The following is a 26114-nucleotide window of genomic DNA, read 5'->3' as shown; positions in this document are numbered from 1 at the left end:
ACTAATATTAGTTTTATACAAAATGTAGACCTCTCTCACAATTCACACTAAATAAGTTTTTCTTCTTTCTTTTTTCCATTTATATTATTTAGGCTTTTAATTAAAAAAAAAAAAAGCCTAAACTGCTGTTTGATTATAAATCGAGGGGAAGCTGATGAATGAATGACTAATAAAGCCTAACAGATAACAGCTATTTCGAGGAACATCAGAAAACAGTTAAAAGGGGACAAAACCCACATTCCTTTCTCTGTGATTTACATTCATGCAGATGTAAATAGGTTTGCCCGAAATAAGAAAGTGACAATGGAATTGATAAACGGACTAGTGGAATTCAATACCTGACCTGATATCAAGTGCAAAAACATTTTTACAGGACCTATTCCATCTGGATGTAATGGACAACAACAACAACAACAACAGAATCTACAAATTGGTAGACAGCAGAAAGTACCAACGGATGTAATGGACAACAACAACAACAACAGAAATTTTTTTTTTTTTACTGAAAGCTACGAAAATTTATTGCGGGATGCGAGCAAAGAAACATATAGAAGCTCATTCCAGGAATCTGGAATCCCAGGAAGGCACCAGTGGCTGCAGTCTTGTATCATCCCAGGCCTCCTAATTGTTTCTGGCTGGCTGAATATAGAAGGATGGCCATCCTTTCTGTAGTCTGTCATTTTTGTAATGTTCAGGAGGAATACTGGGGTCTTCATCTCTGATATCACCGATTCGAGGATGGTCATCATCCATGGATGTGGAGAAAGATAGGTGTCATTTGTTATTGGTACCGTCTCGCCTTCACAGCTTCCTCCTGAATTCCATTGACCACCTCTGCGCAATTTGAACCATTGAACAACAATGCTAAATCAGGCTACGAAAATTTGCACGCCAACACAGAGAATCTACAATTAATTGAAAAAGCCAAGCCCCGAATCAAATTCTAGAAATCCAGTCTCGATTTATCGGGCCAACCAAAGACCTGGTTCGGACTCCGAACTTCAGAGTTCATGCTAGAAACACATTACAGTTTTGCACACACAGAAAATAGCTTGGTGGATAGTATTACTTGAAGTGGGAAGCAGAGTATCCGCGGAAAAAGACCGTTGTTTGACTGCTGTTAATATTGGAATCGACCCAACGAGCCCATGTCTTCAGGGCCTTAGTAAATGCATCTGTTACTCCTAATGTGTTGTAGACGCGGTTGCCTTCCTGGAAATAGTTATTCCTGAACTAACAACATAGACTTGATCAGGAAAATGCTTTCTTTGAAGAACTTAAGTAAATGTGGCAAAACCATGATATGTGTGTCAAAAATGTATCTCAAGGTTGGAACTTCACTCTCGTCAAGTAGACCAAAAGATTAAAGCTTTATTTACCCTTTAGATGTCTTGTGGTGAGTCCACCAGTGGCCTGTATTGAAGATAATGATATCAGCGTCATGATACTTGGTCGAGGAAGCCTGAATCATGTCCAATCTCAATGTTTCTCTCCGCATTCCAGCCTTAGTAGTGAGTTTCCATTCTTGAACTAGGAATGGGGATTTAATGAAGTCCACTGACAAATTAAAATCCTACATCAACCGAAGAATAGCACTTCAACATATCAGTCAACAATCAACACCATTGAGAAAGATTTCTGTTGAAGCTAATTTCAAAAATCTTATTTCCATTGAGAGAGATTTAACCTGGAACTTGAAGGAATAAAATCCTTCTGTCCTGAATTCGCGGCGACCCGAAACTTCATACACATTGCTGGTATTGCCCAATGATCCTCTTAGAGCACAGACCAATGATTCCCACATGTTTCTGTTCAGCGAGTCCCCTACAAACACCAGTCTCTTTCCACTCAACATTTTCAGCATTTTCAATCCATCAAACCTGAACATGCACCCCAAACAAACATAAATCAGAAAAGAAATATGAAACCAAAATCTCACAAAATCAAACGAAACCTATATGAAAACGCCAACATTTCGAACTCCATCCTAAAGAAACAAACGGGGGAAAACGCAGAAAAAATAGAACCTTGGAATTTCACAGCCATGGGGTTTCCACCTGAGCCTAAGATAATCTGAATCTGGCCTGCCATTCTTGAAACAATTGAAGGCATCATCAATGAAAGGACAAGATCCTGGTCTATAGAGCGGCTCAGAATCATCCAGAATCCAGTTCCCATCAAAGATATCACAAGAACTGATGATGTTTTCATGAGTTGCCACGCTTTCATGCATTCTTGAAGTTTCATTGCTCTTATTGACAGCAGAAAACGTGACAGCATCAGTGCAAGTTCTTGGAGGCTGTGAAATGAAATGGGGTTCACTGGGGACAATTGAGGATAAAGAAGAGATGTAATTTGAGCCGGGGTGAAGATGAGAAACGAGATTTTTGGAAGTTACAGCAGGGGATTTGTTGGATAGGGGTGAGAAGAAGATGATGGCAAGAACTAGAGTTAAAAACAGAGTGAAAAGCCCTTTCGTTCTGGATTTTGGCAGTGATTGACCGAAGTTTCTTGAGAAATCGAAGAACAAGTTCTTGAACGAATCCATTGCAGAGTTGAGAAACGAAAAATTTTGACGAAGCAGAGACCAGAGATGGCATTGGCTCTGTTTCTGAGGGTGGGAGTGGCGGTTATACTCGATCGCGTCCAGGAGAGAGTTGTGTTGAGGAGGGAAATGCGTGCTCTTTGTTGTTTAATTTACGATTTTGACCTCATCTTCTACTTGGGTGAAATGGTAAAACAACTACGCATAAATAAAATTGGTAATCCGATGGTTTAACAATCAGTTAATCTGCTCTTACTCTGTTTCTCTCTCTTATTATCTTGTTTTTTTTTTTTTTTTTTACCGCAAAGAAAGAACGAATTTTTTTTCTCCAACGCAGGAAAAACAAGATATGAGAACTTTTATGAAAAGCAAGAATTAGACTGCCTCTCCTCTTCAATTTACCTTCTATTCTTTGGCTTGAAATCATTGCATGATCTCAATTAGAGTAATAGATAAAATCTTTGGTCCAACTTTTGGTTCTTTTTTTTTTTTTCCCACTTATCCATCATTGCATTACCTCAATTAGAGTAATAGATAGAATCTTCGGTTCAACCTTTCTTCCGTGTTAAGAATTAAACGTATTACCAATACCAACCAGATTGAGATTCGTTATCAACTAAAATTGTCAGTTTATTTTCCTCTAATATTTCAGCCAACGATATACAAATTCAAGAGGAAAACATAAGAACAACCAAACACTGAGCTTTAGTTCTGTATCTTCAGTGCAACTCCTTCAAGTTGTGTACGAGGCTTTGTTTGGATTGCCAGTTTTCGTCGAAAAATTACGTCGTTTTTCGTGATCACATTTTCCTATTACCTTTTTCCCTCACATACATCAAATCGCTATAGTAATTTTTCCATGAAAAATCACGGAAAATGCAATCCAAACACAAAAAATTTCCTTCAAATTTACATATGCTAAGGCTTTTGTTGGACAAACAGTGCAATAGAAATCGAGTTGACCTTTGCTTGACCCACAATATACATTCATATTTCACAGTCCTTATTTTTCCTCATGGAATATCAGTACAAAAACAGACGAAACATTTGAAATGGTTGGATTGCTTATATAGACGACAACATAATTTTCACGGGCATAATTCGACCACAGCAAGATGGCCAAAAATGCAGATCAATTCGCGCCAGACAATCACTACTGTATATGCTCGCCCTTGAAAAGAAAAAAAAGCCATGCATCAGAGCATTAAACGACGTGTCATTATGATCAAAACAAGGCCAGAAAGAAAAAGACTGAAATTAGTCCTGTGCCCATTGCTATGTTCCTCCTGGATCCGCTCAGCTACATTAAAGTCACCTGTGGAAAACAGAACTTTCTCATGAATTAGAAGAAAATACTCGAATAGATAAGTTATGTAGCTCGGTTCTCATTTGTCAATGATCAAGGGTCTTGTTTTTCGTTTAAGAGCCAGGATTTCATTCTCATCCTGCAAGAAGACCAAACGAGAAAACGCGTGATCGGACAAGCTATTTACCTCTTTTAGGGCCATAGCTACATCCGGATTTGATTGTCTCTCTCACGTCACTTATAGTGGCCTGATTGTAGAACTTGAACTGCAAGAGTACACCTTCGATGCAGTTAAGAACAAGGTGTGTCTCAGAGACACAAGGTCCAGTGCAGTACTGGTCTGTGTATTCTGCTGGCACGTTAAGGTCTCCACTCGAGGACAATCTATAAGCTTCACTGCAGCTGCTGTAAATCTGTAGTTTGTTCAACCAGACAATAATGTTAGTCTGCTAAAGAGTTGCATGATCTCAATTCTCAAAGGCTAGGATGTCCTGATACATGATAATCTAAATGCCTCTTGCAGGAAAATGTAAATCTTGATTTTACTACATGAGTTGATGGGCAACTTTACTTGCTTTTCATCGAAACATTGCAGGGCTTCATTGACAATATGATCCGGATCCTTATCCACGCTTCCTGTTTGGGGGTAACCTTGATTTGCACCTACTTGTCCGGGCAAATATTCGTTTGCAAGTACTCCTGCAGCAGCTGTTTCTGAAGGAGTCCCTTGTGATTTGCCTGCAAAGGTTGCAATGAATCATAAGAAGCTGTGAAAAAGCCAAAGAAACATGACAACGGTTTCAAATACAAACCAAATTTTCCAAGAGAAATAAGGATATAAAACACAGCCAGAGCTAAACGCGAATGCCTCAAGGCAAATGAGAAAGCCATTGCAGAAACTTGTATTTTTTCCAAGTGAAAAGTATCGTTTATGTTAATAATAGCCTAAGCATGCACATGCGGCCTTAATATATAGCTTTATTGGAAATTTTCAACATGCAAATTTCAAACCAACCGACTGTTTGTTAGAAGTTCAAGAACTATGGCTTATGAAAAAAGGAAATGGGGGAAAAAATAAAACCCTCGTTTACAGACGAGCAAGAAATCTGGTTTTTGCTTGTATAAATGTAAAATGGTGGTGTAAAGACTTGCGTAATTGACAATTATAGAGAAATTTGGCTAGCACCAGAAAGCAGTGATCTAGAAGGTTAAAATTTGTGTAGCAGGCTATTAAAATATTCACCTTTTATAGGTGCTACCAAACAAGCTTAACATAGAAGGGTATAACTTTGATGTGCTATAACGTTAATGCACCAAATACAATAAGGAAAATGTAAATGTGCTAGGTAATCTGTTCTCCAGATTTGGATAAAGAATGAAGCAGGCCAGACTCCAGAGATGACTAAAGAAGAGGCAGTTGAACGGCTAAACCACAACCGAGAATTTTAGCCATCAGAAAGCAAACCTTGAAAGTATTACCCATACGTACACTTCAAGTAAAGTAAAATTCATAAATCTCCCCATTCCGATACGAAAGAGCAGAACAAAGTCTACAAATGCACTTTTTGCTGCCATTAAATAAGAAAAACTCAGTTGCCACTAAACTATTGGTCGGATCATATTTTAACCATCAAATTATTTTTTGTCAGCAATTAGCCACTAAACAACATGATCAGTAAACCCGTGACTATTTGGTCGATAATTACTCTTAATTTGTGAAATTAGCAGTTAATCTGTGACCAAAATAGTCACAGATTCCATTGTATTTTCAGTGTATTTTCACTTTATTCCATTGTATAATAATTTGCATTATTCCAAAGAAAAATTGTTACAACGTGGGGACCCCAGCAAGAGATCCTCGTCCTGTGGGTTACTAATGTAAAAATATAGCCCTGTTTGGGGGTTCATGTACAGCGAACTAGTTGCAAAACCGGAGTAGCCACAGTTAACTGGAAGAAGAGTATTCCGACATATTTCTTGAAGCCTTCAAGACAATTTGTGCATCATGCCAGGATGTACAGCTCAAGTGTTACAAATGATAATCCAGCCACACTCCCTGGCACAGTCATGGAGAGGATGGAAGCAACTGCCATTTCTTTCTATGGACATTTGCTATGTACTTCGCCAAAATCGCCTGTCCTTGTTTGATTTGGAGATCATATGAACAAGCTCTCAAAAATGAAGCAGGAAATAAGCCACATTCGAGGAATCAACTCTTGTTTCCTAGCTTCCTTTTTCCCTGCTATCAGACCAATAAAAGGATTCATCAGCTATTTGTTCTGTCCAATCCCTTTTCTGCATAAAATAAAATGAAAAGAAACGCACTAAACCACAATGGCTGTCAACTTCGAAGTAGTTTCTCCTTAGATTATCTCAATATTTACAAAATGCATGCTCTCTCTCTCTCTCACACACACACACAAAACAGTACCTCGAGGTACAAAATGAACTTGAAACTAACGATAAAATTATCACCACATCATTCAACAAGGTTGTGAGTTCACTCTTTTGGATGTTTTTAAGCTAGAAAAGGCCTCCCAAAAACCATAACCCAAGAGCTCATAAATGCAAATAACTTTGTTAAACAACAATAAGATGAAATTCAAAAAATGAAAGGCGAAGGCAGTAACAGAAACAACTCACCCCATTAATGCACTAAACCACATGATTCCTGATTTATTGGAAGCCTGGATCAGAATGTTATCCTCATGTCATCTCAAGGCATGTTGCATACAGCAGAAGACCGCATGAATCAGTACAATGCGGAGTACACCAGTTTAAAACCATACTAGAAAACACTGATGGGCTTTAATGGCATACCTCTCTCCCTGTAGTCATTATAGATGTTTTGCGCTTCATGAAATTTAGCTTTCTTAACCAAAATTTGAATAAATGAGTTACATGTATATGCATCAGGGACACATCCATTAGCCTCCATACAGTGAAACAACCTTATTGCTTCATCAAATCTTCCTAACTCACACAAGGTCCTTATAAAAGCTGTGTATGTAAAATTATCAGGACTCAAATCCAATGCTAACATGCTTAAAAGCAGTCTTTGTGCCTTCTCAATCTCATTACTTCTGCAAAAACGTTGAATTAGAGCATTAAATGAGAAAACGTCAGGCCTTATCCCATCAATTTGCATTTGTCTCAACAGATTCACAGCTTTAGAGACATCTCCAGTGACACATAACCAGCGGATTAATATATTGTATGTGTGTGCATTTGGGGTGACTCCCCACTCCACCATTTCCGTTAAACAATCAAAAGCATCCTCAATTCGGTGTGCTCTACAAAGTCCATCAATCACTGAACTAAAAGTGTAGATATCAGGTCTGAATCCATACTCTAAGAACATTACAAGCAGTTCTTGTGCCTTTACTATATTCCCAGCCTTGTAGTGTGCATTAATGAGAGTATTGAAAGTAACAAGATTAGGGCGAATACCTCTGTTATGCATCTTTGAAAAAGCTTCTGAAGCAAGTCCAATCATTTTTGCCTTGCAGAAGCAGTCAATCAGCATATTATATGAATTTACATTCCTCACAAGCCCATCATGGAGCATCTGCTTCAGGTATTGATTACCTTTTTCTTCTCGTCCTGAGCTGAACAATACCTCAATAATAAGCAGATACGTTCTTAACCCCACCTTTGTACCCAGTTCAGTAAATTTATCTAACAACTGGCAAGTCTCCTCAAGATCCAATCCCTTAATCAAACAAGTCATTGTAACATCAAATGTTGAACTATCGACAGCATAACCCCTTTGACAACATTTTCTAAGAAATGCAGCAGCCTCCCTTGGCAAAAAACTATCAGAAAGGCAGCATAGTATCGCATCACAAGCAACTTTAGGCAAATTAAGCTCTCTGTCCACCCATCTTGACAATAACTTAAAGGCTTCAGATGGGGATAAACATCTAAACAATCCATTAACTAAGGACCTATAAGTAGCAGTATTTGGGGTCACATTCTTTTCCTTCATTTTTTCTAGAAAGGCAAATGCCTCATCTACACGTTTAGCAGTACAAAACCCATCAATTAGGATTGTATATGTAAACACATTGGGTGCAAATCCCATTCCCTCCATTTGCTTCAACAAACGAAGTGCCTCATCAACTAAGCCAACCTTACAAACTCCATGAATGAGAATATTATACGTAAACCTGTCAGGAAAACATTTATCCACCTGCATTTGCTGAAACTTCAGGTAAGCCAGGTCAAGTGAATTAGCCTTCACTAAAGCGTCAATGACTGCATTGTATAACCTAGTGCTAGGACTGAGACCCAAATATGATATCTGCTCATAAACTTCAGCGCAATACTTCGCTAGCCCTAACCTCCCCCAGCTGCCAATCAGAACACAAAGCAAATCCTCAGTAATTCCAGAACCAGAATTTCTAATATCCTGAACCAGTTCAGCTGACAACAAAACTGGACCTTTCCTATAAAGGGTATTACTCAAAACACCCCGAATCGACTGATTCTTGCCGAATGAAGGGTTAATACTCAAAACCCAGATATAAAATCGCAGAGGGAGTAAAGGGTTTTCTTGATTTTGCAAAATACTAATGATTGACTGGCAGTTCAAATTCACTCTCCGGGCCTTAAACTCTTGTCTCAGCAATATATACCAATCTTTTCTCGACAGAATGTGAGTAAAGTACTGGTGATCAATAGGCTTCGAATGCAATCTCGGGTTTTGTTTAGGAACCGCAGCAGAAGTAATTGAAATTGGATTCAAGTTAGGATCTTTGAAATTTTTACCTGTTGAAGGGGCGGCAGGGTTTCGAGCAAACGGAGTTGTTAAAGACTTGACCTTTGCGGACTTTTGAACTCTTAGTTTCGTCTGGCAATGTTGTTCCTTCTCAAAAGGTGAAGCCCTGGAAGCCAATGAACAAAACCTTCTCATAGTCTCTCATTCCATCAGTACCTCTAGAGGAAAGCTGCCTTTACGTTTTCCATTTGATGGAATGGAGACCGCCTCACAGGAGTAAGATGCTACTTTTATCTTTTCTACTCTTTTTTTTTTTTTTTAATCTTCCCGTTCAAGAGAAGCCAGTTTATTTAAGGACACTGGACATATTCCTAGTAATTTGTGCAAAAATTGTGGAAAGAGCACGTTTGGGTATCTAAAGAGCATATGTAGAGATTATCTATCAAAATGTACTGGCAATAGTCCAAAATATTGTATAAAAGTAAAAGGTAGGAGATGGAAAGAAAAGAATTTGAATTAAGAAACCAAAACATTATATACTATGTGAAATAACAAGAAGTTGAATTATTGGTTGCTTAAGTAGCAAAATGATTTTTTGTTGATTAAGTTAAGGCGACTTGTATATATAATAAATGGGACAATTCCAATTTTAATATGATTATATTTGATATTTTTACTAACCTTTAATTCGTTCATTATAGTTTGCATATGTTTGATGTGAAGCTGGTGCTAATTATGTTTCCACTTAACCATTAGTTGTGGGAGCTACTGGTCAGAAAGTTGAACTCTCGTTCAATCTAGTTGGTTGACAGCAGGGGTGCTATCGAGCTAGACTGCTGGTGAGTAGCTTACGAGCGGCTCGATCAAAAGCTTGGCCCGAATTTGGTTTGACCGAATTCAAGTTGCTCATTACGTGTGTCGAGTCGAGTTTGAGCATAGAAGTAAATAGTCGAGTACTCAACAAACTTAATCGAGTATTTGTATTATTTATATTTTATATATTTTAATTATGAAATGACTATTATAGGTTCGTATTTTAATAAATTTACATGAAGTAATGTTCAGTAAAAAAAAAGTGATGGATGGCAAAATGGTAATCGGATAAATCTAAAATGTAAAAAATTAAAAACAAGAAAAGGAAAACTCAAGCCCGAACTTGATAAGGCTTGCAATTTACTCGAGCTCAAACAAGTCGAGTTCGAGTTTGATTTCCATTATGTCAAGTCAAATTCGAGCTCAAATTTATATACTTGATCGAGCTCGAGGTCAATCTCGAATAATATTGATAGTGATCGAATTCAAACTCAAGCATGGTGATACTTAAACTCGACTCGAGTAGCGCCCCTAGTTGCCAGGGTTGGGATAGAAGGGAATGGGGACCGGAGAGGGAGGGGATAAAGAAAAAAAGGTTTCCACTTCCACTTATGTGGGAAGCTTTGTCCGTAACATGCATACACATGCTTGTGACAATTACATTAATTTTGGCTGTGGTCAAATGCATATAAAGAAATGCATGCTGAACTTGATTGTTTTTTGGTTCTTGCTTCCTTTACTGTTTGATCAAGCTCTACAGGCGTTTCAGTTTCAGTTATTTCAAGTTTTCCAAGTATTTCATGTATATATTACAGCTGACTGGTGGTTCATGGTATTGTGAGTTGCTTTTTAATTCCTTGCTTTCCATGAGCAAGAGAGTTCCCAAGTCTGGATCTTCAACTATTGTGATGAGCCTGGTTGGATCTTAAAAACCAAAAACAAGCCTATTCATCATCAACCTTGCACAAAACTTGAAAGGAAAAAAATTTACGAAAGAAAAACTTATTGAACCACCAATAGTACAAACTACACGTACGCCAATCGATGCATGGTGGCAGTTATAAAGTGTGAACTACATATAGATGAGTTGAGATGAGATGAGATGACTCTCACTACCCTATTTTTTTGTGGGGGGGTGACTCTCACTGCTTTAGCACTCTCTATGGAGATCTACTCCACCAGTGGCAGTAAATAGTAGTAGTAATCGACCAAGGACTTCAGATTTAGCCTAACCCGCTATGCTATGATTTATGAAGAATCCCTTCCACTTCCAGACGTACAAGTTGGCCTCCTAGGAGGCAATTGCTGATGAGGCGTTCTCTGCAATTTGTCAATTAAAACTTGATTAAATCAAGAACCACCAAAATTCTCTCATATGCTAACACTTTTACATTCAATTTACTTGTTGCTACGTCATTTTTCTTTCACAAAATATGACTTTAACTTTGTAGATGAGATGGTAAATGGGCTCTCAATTAATTTGTCAATTACCTGTAGCTTTGGCCGCAATGTCTCCACAGCAACTGTTGATTTCTCATGACATGCGCCTGCACCTTGCTGTTTGTCATTCGTAGTCGATTAAGTTGTATTTGCTCAAAAAAGCAAAAAAAAAAAGACTATATTGAAACTAAGATATTGGACTCGGTCGCTCCTTGGAAGAAAGGGGAGAGGAAGTCCTTCCATTAAAACAATAATTTTGTTTCATTTTTTAAAAATTCCCTGCAAATCTAAATTAAAGTAAATAAAATTTATTTTTTCATGTAGCAAAATCTGTCGTACTACCTTGCACAAAGCCCAGTCTGCTGAATCAAAGAAGGCTCGCTCGGGATCCTGCATTCACAACAGTCAGTATGTTTTTCCTTTTTAATAAAAAAAATATATTTCTTCTTAATTAGAGAGAGAAAGAAAAAAAAAAAAGCCAAAGTAGATTTAAATGACTTTGCCTTGGATATTAAGGGCTTTTTCTTTGGCACGATTCCCCCATATTTCTTGTCTTGAGATGCCACCTGCCCCGAATTGAAAAGGAAGTCAGCAGATGTGAACAATAAAATAATTCATGTTATCCGCATCCTCATATATCTATCTAGTCTTGTCTTGGAGAAAAAAGGGAACTTGGAAATTTCTTCCAATTAAGAAAACACTACTGGGTTTGTTTGGACAAAGAAAATTTGCAAGATTTATTTCAGATTTTGTTTTGCTTGCATCATACACACAATTTCCAATCACCTTTTTATCTCACATACATCACATCACAAAAAGTACTACAGTAACTGGATCAAATAAATCATCCAAATAAATTCTTATCCAAACAAACTCAGTACTTTCTATGACCTTGAAACTCAAACATTAATGAAACAAGAGTTCAATTATTCCTCCTCCTACTTGACGCTGGAGACAGCAAAATGGATTAGACTGATCTGACAAATCAAGTATTTCCGAAGTATGCAGCTTAGGATGAAAAGATGATCCAAGCTGTACAAATATAGCTAGTAGTAATTAGCAAGCGAAAGCATAATTGATTTCTGATAAACCGATGGTGAAGAATATTCCCAGGAAAGATGCCAACCGGTCAATGACTTAGCCTTTTTGTTCTGTAGTCCAAAGCCGAACGCTTTGTCTTTTGTTAAAGCCTTAAAGGAGGATGCCGCCAACAACTCTCAATTTTAAAAAGTGATTGACTAATAATTTCCAGTTGTTGGCGTTTCCTTCACCCTTACTCAAATTTCATGCCTAACTCGAAGAATTCAAATTATTATTTGTTTCCTAAATTCAAATTCAAATTCAAAGATTCAGCTTTTCATTCTTTTACGCATGTTTCATTATTATGCCGCCCGTTCAAAGTTGGACTGTTTACAATTATTATTAGTGTTGATGCACGATGAGGTACATACAAATTATTATTATTGTTCAAAGTTGGATTCTGGTATACTTCACTTCAGACAATTGTTAAAACAAAGACTAAAAAACGAAGAAGAAGAAGAAGAAGAAGATTGGACCATACAAAACCCCGAAAGGCAACAAAATTTAACCCCAAAAAAATATATATATGTGCAGATAGTTGGTGGTGGAAATATCATCTTGCTTGTTGATGATGTCTCTAATTTATGCTCATGGGTCGGCTGGTGGTTACAAATAGCTTTTTGTGTGGGGGACATGAAAGCTCACAAGGCCATGACTGATATATCGTTCAAAGGGACCAAGCGAGCTATACATGACACATGAATTATTTGCCCCACAAATCCTAGGAAATCTTATGTCCATATATATATATATACATATATAAAAGAAAAGCGTAATAAAAACACAAACTTATTCACACTTTTTCCTCAATGCATTACGTTTTTGTCCTGGCTCCATGTCACTTTTAGAAATGCTACAACGGCAGTTAATCCGGTCGAGAATACTTGAAAAAGCTCAAAAAAAAAGAAAAAAAAGTGTCAATGCCAATATAAGCAAATATTAATGGTTTTAAATAGCAATAATTAGCAATGGCGCAGATGAATTTCCAATGCAGCAAATTCATTAAAAAAATTTATGTTGAGAACCAGAACTCTGAACATCCCATAATGTAGATCTATCTACTGAATTCACCTTTTTATTTTGTTGTTGTTTTCTTTATAAAATTTATTTACAAAAAAAAAAAAAAAAAGTATATAGGTTGACGGAGAATGAGAAAGAGGATGAGGACGAATTCAGGTTAAAAAGATAAGATAAGGACAAAAGGAGTTTTAGCTAGAGATGAATACCTCATGATTTTCGGTGGCAGAGGCAGTACGGTGCTGATGTTGCTCTTCGCTTCTGCCAACGCCTGCCATCTGCTAATCCGGTTCCTGTTACATCACTCATTCCTTGTTCATTAGCATTTAGTAGTGGTACTTCTATTTCCTCATCAATCATTAAAAATTCAAAAAATAATAACTAAAAAGAGAAACACACACACACACACACACACAAAAAGAAAAATGCCAGCTGAACTCACAAACTTGTGTGTGTACTGCGTGTGTGTGTGTAGTTTTGATCAGCAAAAGTGGTGGAGGAGGAAGGAGAAAATCAGCAGGGAGGGAAACACCGGCTATACTCTGTTAATGGCTATATGTGCATTGCATATTTATAGTGGCATGTAAAGGTTATAGATTTAGCATTGAGCCGTATATACATATCTATATATATGTATATAGCACTATATATTAACATGAATAGTGGAAAAACAGAAGAATCCAGGCGCCATAGTCCAGAAGAAAGATGGAGAGAATAAGAGGAATGCGTACCTTGAGGTTGAGGGAAACAGGAAACTAGACGAAGCAAGCAAAGGATGAGAGAGAGAGAGAGAGAAGAAGAAGATAAAAAGAGAAGAGAGAAAAGAGAGAGTGCGGAAGGTAGACGTTAGGGGAAAGGGATGGTTGAGTAACCCGGTTAGATAAGAATGTTACTCCTATCAAATAGTAGTATGTCTATGCATCTTTGGCTATATATGTGTGGTTAATTTTTATGCTTATTTTATATAGACAGGCTCCATTGGTAGTCGCTTCCATATATATATATATATATATTAAAAAAAATACAGTCTTTTTTTTAAAAAAATTTTTTTCTTGGGCAGATTAATGGGTTCTTGAAACACACTAGTATTATTTTCTGTTTAACCTATTAGATTATGAAGCATCTGCGATTTTTTTGCAAGCTTTTCAATGCAGTAACAAATTTATGAGCTGAAATTGTTACAGTATTAAAGGAATGTTCAACAAAATAATACTCCCTGTTTTGGCTTTCTTGTCGGTGAATGAATAGAGATGGGATGATAAGGTTGGATTCTGGGGGCAAATAAACTTAAAAAGAGAGGTAGAGAAAGAGTAGGGCTGGAGTGGTGGAGAAGAGAAAGCAGCTAAAAGGGGCTCTAGTTTAGATTGATTGCATTTCGCTGCTGGTTAATGCTGTTAAGATATCAATGTCAATTGGGACCATTGATTAAAAGGCACACTGAATAATATCGTCCTAACCATCCTCAACACCGACACCTCCTCTGCATTTGCATTTTGCATTATTCACGTGTTCTTTTGTTAGCTTCTCAAATTTTTTTGCATTTCTTTTGTTTTTGCAAGAACTTGGTTCCATTATACTATTTTTTTTTTTTTTACTGCAACGATAACATTTATATAACCTAATCTATCCTGCTCTAGAGGATAGGGGAGTCTAAAGAAATTGTGTATAAAAGGTAACTTACTAGACCAGAAGGGTGCTCTGATTCCATTATATCATTCGTGTGTATAATTGAGCATGCAATGACATTTGTTAGCACGAGATGGTCAATGACCAATAGATGGCAGGGGACTCGCTCATGAGATGCACCCTCTAAGATTAGACTAGATTTTTCATGTTTTTCTCTTGATGGATATTCTTGGAACTGTTTATGTCTGATGCAGTAACATGTTGATTCATAAAAAACTGGGGAACTTAATTCACAAGCCGAATATAGTCAAGTGATTTTCAGTCAAAAGATTTTGAGTTACCAGTCTTGTGACCGAATATGAATGACAGATAGTAGGGACGTTCCTCGGCACTTGGGAGAAGGGGACGCGGGGCTGGAGCGGTTGTCAGAACAACCGCTCCAGAAGGTGTAACACCATTTGTACATGGTGTAACATCATCTGTACAAGGTGTAACAATTGAACAACAGCGAGTAAAATAGAACAACATTTTTGTGGGCCCCACACGGTGTGAAAATCGAGTTACAAGACGTGATTTGAGCCGCACAAATTTTTGAAATTTCATCCTGGCCGTGAATTGCCTGGAACGGTTGTCTCTGACAACCGTCCAGGCCCCTCGTCCGGGAGAAGGCTAGGAGATTGCAGAAAGCTTGTGGCAGTAGTATTTCAACTCTGCAACTAACAACACACCAAACTTTCAATTCTTCAATTATTTCATGTGTAAGAAGTACATCATCGAGTTCTTTCTACACTTGCCAATCTAAGATGCATTACAACCTTTTTCTACACTTGATCTGGTCGTATTCATTCATGACTAACCAAATTTCCTTTCTTTTAATATATATAATCCCTATGAACCATGTCACATTCACAATTGCTGTTGTTTCATAGGGTTGAAATCCAGAATTGTACCAAAGAACACACAACTATTACTTCAAACTTCAAACTCGACCCCAATAATTACCCAGCTTTAAGACTTTATCTCTTCTACAGCAGCTTGGAGTGTTATGGCGTGCTCAAGATCTCCAATTTGAAGACTGTGCACACCCATCGGAATTCTTCGAATTCCAAATCGGTCCACAACACTGAGGTGCTTGCAAGCATCAAAATGAACACTAATCCTCTGTTGAGCCCCAGCCAAGACATGGACTTTCTCGAATGCAACCAATTGCTTTGCAGGAGCCCATTTACCGGCTGGAGGTGTTGAAAATACTAAAAGAGAATGACTTCCATCCCTTTCTCCTACATTTTGTACATCAAAATGCATGCCTAACTTCATAGCATCACAGTTGCTGTGAGAAACTCTGACTGCATCCTTCAACAATGTCATATTTTTAAATGCATAATTGCTTGCTAGAGTCACTGGAACGGTGGTTGGAGCATGGGCTAATGCTACCTTAAAAGCTGTATAACTCAGACCAAAACCAAATGGAAACACAACTGGTCCTTTGTAAAATCTGTAAGTTCGTCCCGGATAGCCTCTTGATGGATCCGGCCTCATACCCATATCTGTCATTGGCACTTTAGCTACATAGTCCTGTGGATACCATGTCATGGGAAGCTTTGCTCCTGAAATGCAACAACGCAACTTTCTCGCTCGTATCATTCTGGAGATTCTTTTATAAGAAAATAATAAAATTCATAAAATGAACACAGTTTCTTGAATACGTTAAATCTTTATGTACCTGGATTGGTTGTTCCAAAAATTATATCAGCAATGGCAGCACCTCCAGCTTGACCAGGGTAGCCGGCCCACAAGATGGCTGCAATGCGTGGATCATTCTTGGCAAATGTGACATCCACAGGACTGCCACACATCAAGACTAAAATTACAGGTCCTCTTGAAGCTCTTGCCACCCTGGAGACAAGTTCCTGCTGTAGTCCAGGCAAAAGGAGGCTTAATCGATCCTTGGCTTCGGCTTCAATCGATTGATCTAGCCCCATCACTAGGACAGTTGCATCTGCCTGCCGGGCAGCAGCCTCAGCTGCACCAAATTGGTGGTTACTGATGCAAGCAACACCATTGCACCCTGCTTGATGAATTGTCCTAGCATATCTTCCTATGCCTTGCAAAGGGCTAATGTAACCACATGGTATCCCTGCACCATGAATCAAATGTTTGTTTTGAGTATATGAATGGTAAAGATCGATCCGGTCTATACTTCACCAAAGTTCATGAAAACAATTATTTTTTGCCTTGGAAATCGTAATTTTTTTTAGACTAAAAACTATATATCTTGAATATTGTTCTTATTTTGGCGTTTTAAAATAAGCTTCTTTTCTTTTCTTTGTTTTTTTTTTTAAATTTTTTTCTCGCCCAATACTGGCATTTACTCCAGATACTGATAATCAGCTGTAGCCATTTTCCCTTAAAAAAAAGAAATGACAACAGAAAGAAAACCGCACTAGTGTTGGGATTGAGAAAATTTTTACTTACCAGCATAGTTGCCTATCATAGTTTCCGTGGCATCAGAATTGGGCCCAATCATGGCAACAGTGCGGTGAAGGTGTGTAGACAGAGGCAAAGATCTGGCCCTATTCTGGAGAAGAACAATTCCTTGATGGGCAGCTTCAAGGGCTAGTTGTTTATGGGCGGGTGTACAGACATCTTTTGGACCCAAGTTCAGGTAAGGCTGTCTAGCTCCATCGAACATGCCCAAGCGCATTTGGACATGTAATGTGTTTGTTAAGGCCGCATCAACAAGAGCCACGGATAGTTTGCCGGCACGAATGGCCCTCTCAGTGAAAATTGCAAGAAAAGGCCCACAGTCCAAATCCAATCCTACAATGTTAATCATTCATACCAACCTAATAAGCTACCATCTATATAAATTTGGATTATATTCTCATTTGGATCGACTTTATATTGTACACAATGCCAACTGTAATGAAGATTTATTTGACTATAAAATACTTTATCTGAATGTAAGAGTCGGTTTGGATTGCATTTTTTGAGGAGTTTTTGTAGAAAAATTACTGTAACACATTCTGTAAAAGAATGTACGTGAAGTAAAAGAATGATCGAAAATGTAAGAAAAAAAAATTTAATAAGGCCTAAATTTTTTGTTAACTTGTTTCAAAAGTATCAAGTGTATGTAAAGTAAATGGAATATAAATGCGATAATATATCTCAAATTGAAGTAACCTGCTCTAATGGTAGCTGCAACTGCATCTTCTGGAGTGGGGGTGAAATGTTGTTGATTAAAGAAAGTGTCGACGGAATCACAATCCGAGACAATATACCTGCATGAGATTGGATTGAATTAGTGGCATCTCTATGAGTAGTATCATCATCAAGAAGAGATCATCAGAAAGTTAATTATTAGAGACATGTACCCATCCAGCCGCCACTGCCCACGGATGGTTCCACGAAGCAGGCTGGGATCAGCACAGGTGGGCTTTCCATTGACCTGATTGTACGAGCACATTACACTGGCCACCCTGCCCTCCACCACACAAGCTTTGAAGGGCACGTTGTAAGTGTCCTCCAAGTCCTGTTTGTTTACCTGTACTCGTCAAGAAATACTAGAGTCAAGCCCCTTTAATGAACGATGTACAACTGATTTAGATGGCAATTACTTGTGGCTTATTGGCATAATCAAGCCATTGGGTAAGGCTATGAATTTATAAGAATGAAATTTCCCTACATAAAAAAGTTGTAGCATTTTTCTAAATTTTTTTTTTGTTGGTAATGTTACTATATTTGTGGTGGGCAACTAAGCTCTATTGCTTGTTGTCCCGATTGTAATTCACATAGCCTTGTTTGTTTTAGGTTGTTTTAAATTTTGTAAAATCTGATTACAGAAATTGATCGTGGAGAATAATCAGAATCAGCAAAAGCAAAGCTACTCTTTGAATGATCATAAATTTTAACTTTTTCGATCATTAAAAAATCAATAATCAAAATATAATAGAAAATATCGCTAAAACTGATTATCCACAATCATTTAAAATAATCAATCGAGAACAATTCTTACCCTGGCATTGAAATGGAAGCGGTCCACATCATTCCACTGATCCAGGTCATAAGCAGTGTAGTGTTTGCAACAAGCAGCAACCTTCAAGCTATTCCCAACTGGGCTCTGAAGCCCCCTCACGTAACTGGTGGCGTACCTAGAAGCCACAATGGGGTCTTCACCGGGGGTTTCCTGGCCCCTCCCCCATCTCGGATCTCTGAATATGTTCACGTTTGGGCTCCAAAATGATAGACCGGCAGCCCCTCCATTGTACATTGCTCTCGCTTCATCAGAAACCACCTGCAAGCCACTTATTTGTTTGGTACGGAGTATATGACAACGTCATCATTCCTTCTTTCTCCCTTTTTTCTCAAAAAGATTGTCACAGTTGCTCTTTCTTTCTTTTTTTTGTAATAGGGAAAAATCACTGAATTCTAGATTTCATCATTTTAAATTTTTTTTAGGACTTGTCCCGAATACTTCAGGTGTCCAAATCACATTTATTCGTAAAAAAAAAAAAAAAAATTTATCGCCAAACTAAGATACATTACATTAAAAACGAAACATTGATTGAAAAAAAAGGTTTAAATTCTGCTAAAAACGGTTGGAGTAATTAATTAACCGCTGTAACCACAAAAAGTGCCACCTAATTAATCAGTTTACTCAGGGGACAGAGGTAAAGGTTAGCATAGCATCATTAGTTGAAGGTTGCGCTGTAGGTTCTCATTATTAAGCATTTAGGGTCGCTCTTTTCCAAAGCAGAAAGTCATTGTCAGTCTAGTAGGTTATCAATTCGTGTACTACTCTGTCTTTGAAACTGTCTTTTGATGCTTGATCTTCTCCTTTTCAACAGGGAAAAGCTGGAGGTTAAAAGATGAAGCTAATCATCTTCTGACTAGTGTGTCAAACAATTATTTGCATAGATGATGAAAAAAAAATGACAGAAAAAAGACGTTTTGAGTTGAACTGGCTGGCTAGTGAGACTTTTCAATCCAATCACCTTCTACCCTTGCTAATAAGTCGTCTAATAATCTTGTAGCTACCTAATCTGCCTGAAGAAATTGGCAGCACAAATTAATCGTCGTGAAATTGTCATAATAATTGCTGTCAATTGGCTACTTAGTTGATCATCACAATTAAGCTGTTAATTTCTTAATCTGTCTGGACCATGACCAGCCTCACATCATAGCAATGGTCCCCTCATGAGATGTGCCATGGACGCATCATACAATTAGCTCAACAGAAGCTTGGAAAATCACCATTCGCGGGTAAAAACATGGCAACTTGCGTGATCCTGAGCAACATATCTGGCCCTTTTTTCCAGAGGAAGACATACAGTTTTGTGTGTGTGTGTGTGTGTTTTTTTTTCCCTTTTGTGGATGCTCGAGAGAACATACATGAGTGCACATGTGACCTTTGTTGTAAAGATTACCAGTCATAAAAATTTTTCTCGATTGAATCAGGAACCTTGATGGATTTTTCACGGCATTTGATAGCACTAATAAATTTGAAGTTCGAGTTCTTGGATCAACCCGACAAAAAAGATTCCAGCTTTGTGTGCGCATATTTCTTAGTGTGGCATCAGAAAACTTCAAAGGGTTATGACATATGATCAAGAATATTAACATATTGGTAATGATAGCTCAGTTGCCATCCACTTGCGTGCTTTGTCTGATGTGTTGCTGGCCCTATCTTTTTGTGCACCTTCTGCAATCTTTAGGTATAGGCAAAAAACAAGAACTACCGCAACTAATACCACCAATGATTTCGACAAATATGTCTTCAGGGTTCCTTCCTAACATTAAAGTTTCACCATAGCCAGAGCTACAGCTACCTACCATATGCAGCCCAGATTGAGCTACCAAATCTCTTTTCTATACAATTCTTTTGGACTGTTATTGGGCAGAATTCCTTTATAGAAAATAATATATTTATTCCCGTAGTTTTAGGTTCATTAATTAGTTCTTTACAGATGAAAGAATGGTCCAAAATGATCTTCTGAACAAGTTGGAGTAAAGCTAGGTAAAAGGAAAATGTTTAGGGGCTCAAAATGACGCTTAATGAAAAGTTATAGGACTATTGCAACAATTTGCTAAGTATTTGTATTTTCACCTAACTCATATCACATGCAAACATAAAACTGTCAAAAGGTCTGTCCTTGATGACAAAGCAGCTAGGACGTCTTGTGACACTGTCACATTGTAGCATCCCAATTCCAATGATCAATCACGAAGAATTCGCCCCCACGACCAAATTTTGAAGACTTAGCTTACCATCTTTGAGATGAATGATAATTTCATGGGAAACAATATTTGTTAAGGAAAATTAGTAGGTTCTCATGCAAAATCATTCTCTTTTGACGTTTGATGTGTTGGCTGCTTTTTGCTTAAACACACTTTATACCTATTTGAGATTGCCTTTAACAAAATAAAGAATCTCACTGGTGCATATTAAAGCCCTCTTTTACTTTGAATGAGATAGAAGTAATGTGTTTTGTGTCGGCCATAAGAAAAAGAAAAATTAAGCAAGCATATTTTTACAAAGTTCGTGTTGTACAGGTGACATGCAGTGCAGTAGTTATAGGTCCAAATCGTATTACGCTCTCAGCAGCATCAGGGCTTGCCTAGAGTAATCAAACTATTATGATATACTACGTCATGATCAGACTTAGAAATTTAAAGAAAGTAATTTAAAAACCGGAGATGGAAGACAACGAAAAATGCCATACCCGGCCAATTTGTTCCCACAAGGAAGCATTGAATGAGGCGGCGGTGGTGATAACTTGAGGGAAGCTGGTTGCACCGGGGAATTCACCTCCAAAATGGACTCCGGGTGATCTAGCCACCCCATGAAGCGCCTCCGACCACCATTCGTAGCCCTTGATACCTAACCTCTCCACCGGTGCAGCATTATTTACTAGCAATCTTATTTTTTCCTGCAATGTCAGTCGTCCCAGCAAATCTTTAACCCTATCTCTTATATGAAGAGAAACGCTACAGAAGGGGAAGGTTTTGGACAATGCATTGTTGGGGTCGCACGCGAATGGTGGACGTGATTGTCCCGTATAAGAGGATAGGAAAATGAGAAGGAAAATGATGGGAAATGAGAAGCATTGCCGTTGGCTTTGAGCCATGTTACTGTTATTTGGTTTGTTTTTTCGTATGTGAAGGGGATGGACTGAGAGCGAAGTGTATATATAGAGAAAAGTAGAGTTAAAATGGCGGCTATCGTGACGTGGAAATTGGAATAACAAGCTTCGTGATTGGATTTCCACGTCCTTAATTCTTAAATTCATCCATCCCTCCCCCCCTCCCTTCCAAGAGAGAGCAAGGAATGGGAAAGAAAGATGCAAATTAAGACTATTGTTTGGTGATGAGTGATGAATTCGTGGGAGTGAGATAGTAAAACACGCAATTTGCAATTTTGCATGAAATTGGAAATCTATCCTCCTCCATGCAACGCATTTCAGATATATACGTGCACAGTGACTGAAATGCTTTATAACGAGGAAGAAATAAAATTAGCAACTATTCTTTTTTTTTTTTTCCTTCATGTGGCTCGCAATGACAATTTGCTAATGTAAAAGTTAATAAAAGATACTTATAAATTAAGTCTAAGTACGGAATATTGATTCTAAAAACCTATATGAAGATTAAGGTATTTCAATTAAGATATTTGGGAAGGGCATCGTTAGTGAATATATAGGATTTTTTTTTTTTTTTTTTTGTCTTGGCCATTTACAAAGTTACATAAACAAACGGCTAAGATGTCGACGAAGTTTTTGTCTAATGGTTAAAATTAAAAATTAGAGATTTTAAATTCAAATTTTCATTTCTCCCTCTCCAATGCTAATGAACTTAGCAGGAAAGAAGCAATTTAGAATTGACCATGACAAAACACCTAAATTGATGGACATATAAAATTTTCATATGGGATTAATTGCCATCCAAAATTAGTGGAAAAAGGAAAAAAAAGAAGAATCAAATCGCCTTCGGCAAATGAAGTTAGGTAGCAAACTTCTTTTTATTCCATATTGATCTGTTTTCCCGTTTATGCTTCGTGTATTTCATTTTAGTGCTAAAGTTGTTATGAGAAAGTACCACCGACGCAAAGTTTGCAAGTAAGGGAGTAAGTAACTAACAAAGCTATTAGTAGTAAGTTAATTAAAGCCATTCGCAACGCGGGTGTAAAGATTCCAAGTTCTCGTACGTTTCTGTGATAAGTTTGGGAGGACCACATTTTGCATTCACAATCAGGAAGTAGGGGGCGTCACATCGCCCTGATGTAGATACTGATCGTGCCTTGAGGGATTAATTATCTCAATATAGGATATGATAAGCAAGTAATTAATATAATTATTGGTTGCACCTTGAAAAAGGATAGGATACATCTCTATTTGTCTATTTTCTTGATGACAGCTTTAAAACCACCACAGTACAGAGATCGAAAGCAGGCAAAAAAAAAAAAAAGGATTGATATGGACAGTTTTATTGACACAAGAGTGGGACTTAATTACAAGGGCTTTGCCTGGTATGGATTATATATGCATCAATAGATGAAGCCTATAATTGCAGACTGATCGCATTTATCACATCTAACCTATTTTGACTGATAAATCGAGACAAACGAATGATATGCCATCATACTGCGTCGACATGTAAAGAAATATGCAAACATTAATAATTATGGTTGCGTTTGGTCAAATGTCCCACCTATTCATCTCTTTTAGTTATTCATCTAATTGTTAACAAGAATCAGACTGGAACAAGCATTTGATTTGAGATCTTGAAGAAAGAAATATGTGTATATACACAAAAACCAGAAGAAAGAAATCCGTGGGCGTGTAGAAATAATAGGGATGGAGCCCTCGTGATGATACCTGATCGCCCCGTGATCAAAATTCCTGCTAATGGTAAAAACGTGAGGTTCGTCCTGTCGCAGGCGTAATAATATTTATTGACTTTTGTTGGTGTGTGAGAGTGCGTGTATGTCTGCGTTTGCGTATGCACGCACTTTAATTAATTAATTTGAATTTAGCTGTTGTTCTGTAATCCTCAAAGAGAAAAGAGGAATCAAAATGTGAGGGTGTACGTAAAAGCTGTCAGTTTTGATGCACTAATAGGAAAGAAAGAACAAAACATATGGCCAGGTTTTGATGCACTGCTCTTGCTGATTCCCTTTAAGAGGGAGGGAATTCTTATGAAAGAAAACGGGGGCTGGAGTTAACTGATCTTGTATCTGGTAAGTACATGGCTCCGGTAAATGTCTTTGTTTGCGCAAGAAACTTCCACCTACCTTATTTACGCATATTAACTTGCTTGCATTCATTTTCGACCCCAGAAAAAGGTTGCAAAAAGTCTGTCATGCAACTCAATCCATAGCTTTCATTTTCCATTAATTTGCACAGAAAATATAGAGGAGCAAATTTCTTTTTCAACTTTTTATTTTCCTAGAAAAAAGGGGGAAAAAAAAGAAGAAGAAATTAGACTTTAGACCCAATGATCCATGCATGAATTCATTCCAACGGTCCCATAACGACAGATCGTCATCGAACTTGGAAGCATAAGTTCCAATGCATAATAATAACCATATGGAGTATGTTTAAAACCAAATGCATAACGACCTTCCTTCGCTTTTAGTATAATTAGCCAATGCCAGAGAATAACGCAATCCGTTCGTTTTTTTTTCTGGACCATATATGTCCCATCCTTGATATTACAGCCTCGTTCCTCACCAGCTGTGCGATTGTCCACAATGTTGAAACTTGCACGTTGCATTCACCAATTGGATAACCTTTGTGGGTCCTGATATTTTTGAGGTCCTCCTATTATGCTTTGCAGTTTTTCTTTCGATTCCAACTCTTTTGGTCACTGGGGCACGACAAAGCAACCATACATATCGGTGCAGGCCCCCACAGCTACGCAATACGATGAAGAAAATTAATCCTCTGATTGGTTTTTCTATATTGGCTGTGAAAGGAATGTGTTGGTGTTAGGTTATAAAAATAGTATAAGAAATTAAAGCTAATCTTCCTGAGTCAGTTCTTGAGGAGGTGAAAGATGATCATATCTTGACCACTATTTCAATCTATTTTCTTTTTTTTTTCCCTTTATCTTAAAAATTTTGACTGTTGATCATTGTTAATCATGTGTTATACTATCATATTACCCTTCACGGGATTATAACGTAGATGTCCTTGTTGGTCAACTAATAACCCAATACGATACCTTTTTTAGTTGTTCGTAAAACCCTTTTTTAAATGTGAAAACCACAATCAAGCATAGAAACAAATGCAATAGATGGATTAGATAGGTTTAATTGTGATAGCAATTTGGATAAGCACAGAGTTTAGTCTTGACAGATGCATTTAGGGGCTTCGAGAATATATGAATTTTGTAAGATTGCTTAGTCTTCTGAACCTGAAACTTCAAAAAGTGATTAATCTTCTTCTATTAGCTCTCAGTAGCCAGCCAATCCCCCAGTCTTTCTTCCATGGCTACCCGGCGTCTCTTATCTTACGTTTGTAATGTAATGACTTTCTTTGTTGCGGCTTGTGCATGGACATGGAACGTGACCAAGAACACTACTCAATAAGAAACGTATTTGTTGGACTCTCTGTCTTTTTTTTTTTTTTTGTGGACCAAGCAGCAGGCCTAACTTGATCCAAAACCATGAGGTCCCACTCGTCCATTCAGTTGAAATAAATCCACAAACTCCGGATGAGAATCTAGAAAACCCAACCCAGGAATAAAAATTCCCCCAAAAAAAAAATTCTTAATATTGCACGCAAGAAATGTTGAAATGATGAAGGAGACATGTAAGGTCTATGCTCTTCCATATATTCTAGGAGTGAATTAATGAAATACTTTTCCATTCAATCATATAATTCTTTTTTTTTTTTGAAGTATGTAATTTTTTTTCTTCCATGAGCAATATTGGTTTGTTTTATAGTATTTATTTGCTTGTTTGCGATTGGACGATATAATATATATATATATATTTTTTTTTATTTTTTTTTTCCCCTTCAGGCTGTAACAGTGGAATGGGAATGGGGATGGTGATGAATGCTGATCCTTATTGATACACGAGTGTATTCAACATTCTTATCCTCAAGATGAACATACTAAATGACAGATATATATATATAGCAGATAGGCGTTGCCAACTAATCTGAGCATCATCATGTTTCTTATCTTCCGCATCCCCCACAGGCCGTATGTATTTTTTCGTTGATGAATAATGATCCGGTCTAAGTCTGTTTAAGCTGTCCCATCATCAATTGTTTACAGATAGAAACTCGTGAGTGCATACAATGTTCCAACTCCAGGCTGCGTCCAATTCTGTCGTGCCTCATTATTGGATTTTTTCAGCCCAGCTGAAGATGAATAATTGAATGGTGGGCATCTCGCTTCATCTCAATCAGTTTCAAGAACGCTTGTTTCCTGACTCTCGTATGAAAGATTATGGATCACAAACAAACCTCTTCTGAAATAGTGAAGTTGCACCGAGGTGTGCATACTTGAGCATACAATGGTAACACTAACTAATAACCTTTTAATCAATTTTCTTTTGT

At 37.6% G+C, this 26114-nt stretch overlaps 5 protein-coding genes and 1 long non-coding RNA gene across 7 annotated transcripts; 1 reads left to right on the top strand and 5 right to left on the bottom strand.

Moving 5' to 3' along the window:
* Positions 1–389: 389 nt before the first annotated feature.
* LOC113737872 (protein trichome birefringence-like 4) lies at positions 390–2583 on the bottom strand. The gene is made up of 5 exons (XM_027265016.2): positions 2028–2583; positions 1688–1880; positions 1380–1573; positions 1070–1228; positions 390–834 (listed from the first exon to the last, which is right to left on the bottom strand). Exons 1-5 carry the CDS (start codon positions 2546–2548, stop codon positions 510–512), a joined length of 1392 nt encoding a protein of 463 aa, XP_027120817.1. The 5' UTR covers positions 2549–2583; the 3' UTR covers positions 390–509.
* An 839-nt stretch (positions 2584–3422) lies between these two features.
* LOC113736420 (uncharacterized) lies at positions 3423–4977 on the bottom strand. The gene is made up of 4 exons (XM_027263374.2): positions 4664–4977; positions 4423–4589; positions 4039–4264; positions 3423–3860 (listed from the first exon to the last, which is right to left on the bottom strand). The coding sequence occupies exons 1-4, from the start codon at positions 4740–4742 to the stop codon at positions 3742–3744; spliced, it is 591 nt and encodes a 196-aa protein (XP_027119175.1). The 5' UTR covers positions 4743–4977; the 3' UTR covers positions 3423–3741.
* Positions 4978–5541: 564 nt separating this feature from the next.
* On the bottom strand, positions 5542–9059 carry LOC113736419 (uncharacterized). 2 transcript variants are annotated; one of them, XM_027263373.2, is made up of 2 exons: positions 6495–9059; positions 5542–6093 (listed from the first exon to the last, which is right to left on the bottom strand). In XM_027263373.2, the coding sequence occupies exon 1, from the start codon at positions 8764–8766 to the stop codon at positions 6640–6642; it is 2127 nt and encodes a 708-aa protein (XP_027119174.1). In that variant the 5' UTR covers positions 8767–9059; the 3' UTR covers positions 5542–6093; positions 6495–6639. The 2 variants fall into 2 exon arrangements, with proteins under 2 accessions (XP_027119174.1, XP_027119173.1); XM_027263372.2 differs by having other exon boundaries at positions 5542–6090; positions 6495–9058.
* A 1311-nt stretch (positions 9060–10370) lies between these two features.
* Positions 10371–13887, bottom strand: LOC113736612 (uncharacterized). The gene is made up of 6 exons (XM_027263671.2): positions 13653–13887; positions 13131–13214; positions 11328–11390; positions 11167–11214; positions 10876–10941; positions 10371–10704 (listed from the first exon to the last, which is right to left on the bottom strand). The coding sequence occupies exons 2-6, from the start codon at positions 13197–13199 to the stop codon at positions 10633–10635; spliced, it is 318 nt and encodes a 105-aa protein (XP_027119472.1). The 5' UTR covers positions 13200–13214; positions 13653–13887; the 3' UTR covers positions 10371–10632.
* Positions 13888–15264: 1377 nt separating this feature from the next.
* On the bottom strand, positions 15265–21714 carry LOC113738057 (beta-D-xylosidase 1-like). Its single transcript, XM_027265219.2, has 7 exons — positions 21270–21714; positions 18563–18841; positions 17922–18091; positions 17731–17828; positions 17023–17367; positions 16271–16684; positions 15265–16154 (listed from the first exon to the last, which is right to left on the bottom strand). Exons 1-7 carry the CDS (start codon positions 21672–21674, stop codon positions 15556–15558), a joined length of 2310 nt encoding a protein of 769 aa, XP_027121020.1. The 5' UTR covers positions 21675–21714; the 3' UTR covers positions 15265–15555.
* Positions 21715–25283: 3569 nt separating this feature from the next.
* On the top strand, positions 25284–25813 carry LOC140038806 (uncharacterized). Its single transcript, XR_011842346.1, has 2 exons — positions 25284–25363; positions 25570–25813. It is a non-coding gene; the product is annotated as an uncharacterized lncRNA (long non-coding RNA).
* Positions 25814–26114: the final 301 nt, after the last annotated feature.

The sequence above is a fragment of the Coffea arabica genome, chromosome 3e (genome assembly GCF_036785885.1).
Source record: "Coffea arabica cultivar ET-39 chromosome 3e, Coffea Arabica ET-39 HiFi, whole genome shotgun sequence".
Lineage (NCBI taxonomy): Eukaryota > Viridiplantae > Streptophyta > Magnoliopsida > Gentianales > Rubiaceae > Coffea > Coffea arabica.
The sequence above is the reverse complement of the archived record's forward strand: the minus strand, read 5'-3'. Positions and strand labels throughout refer to the sequence as shown.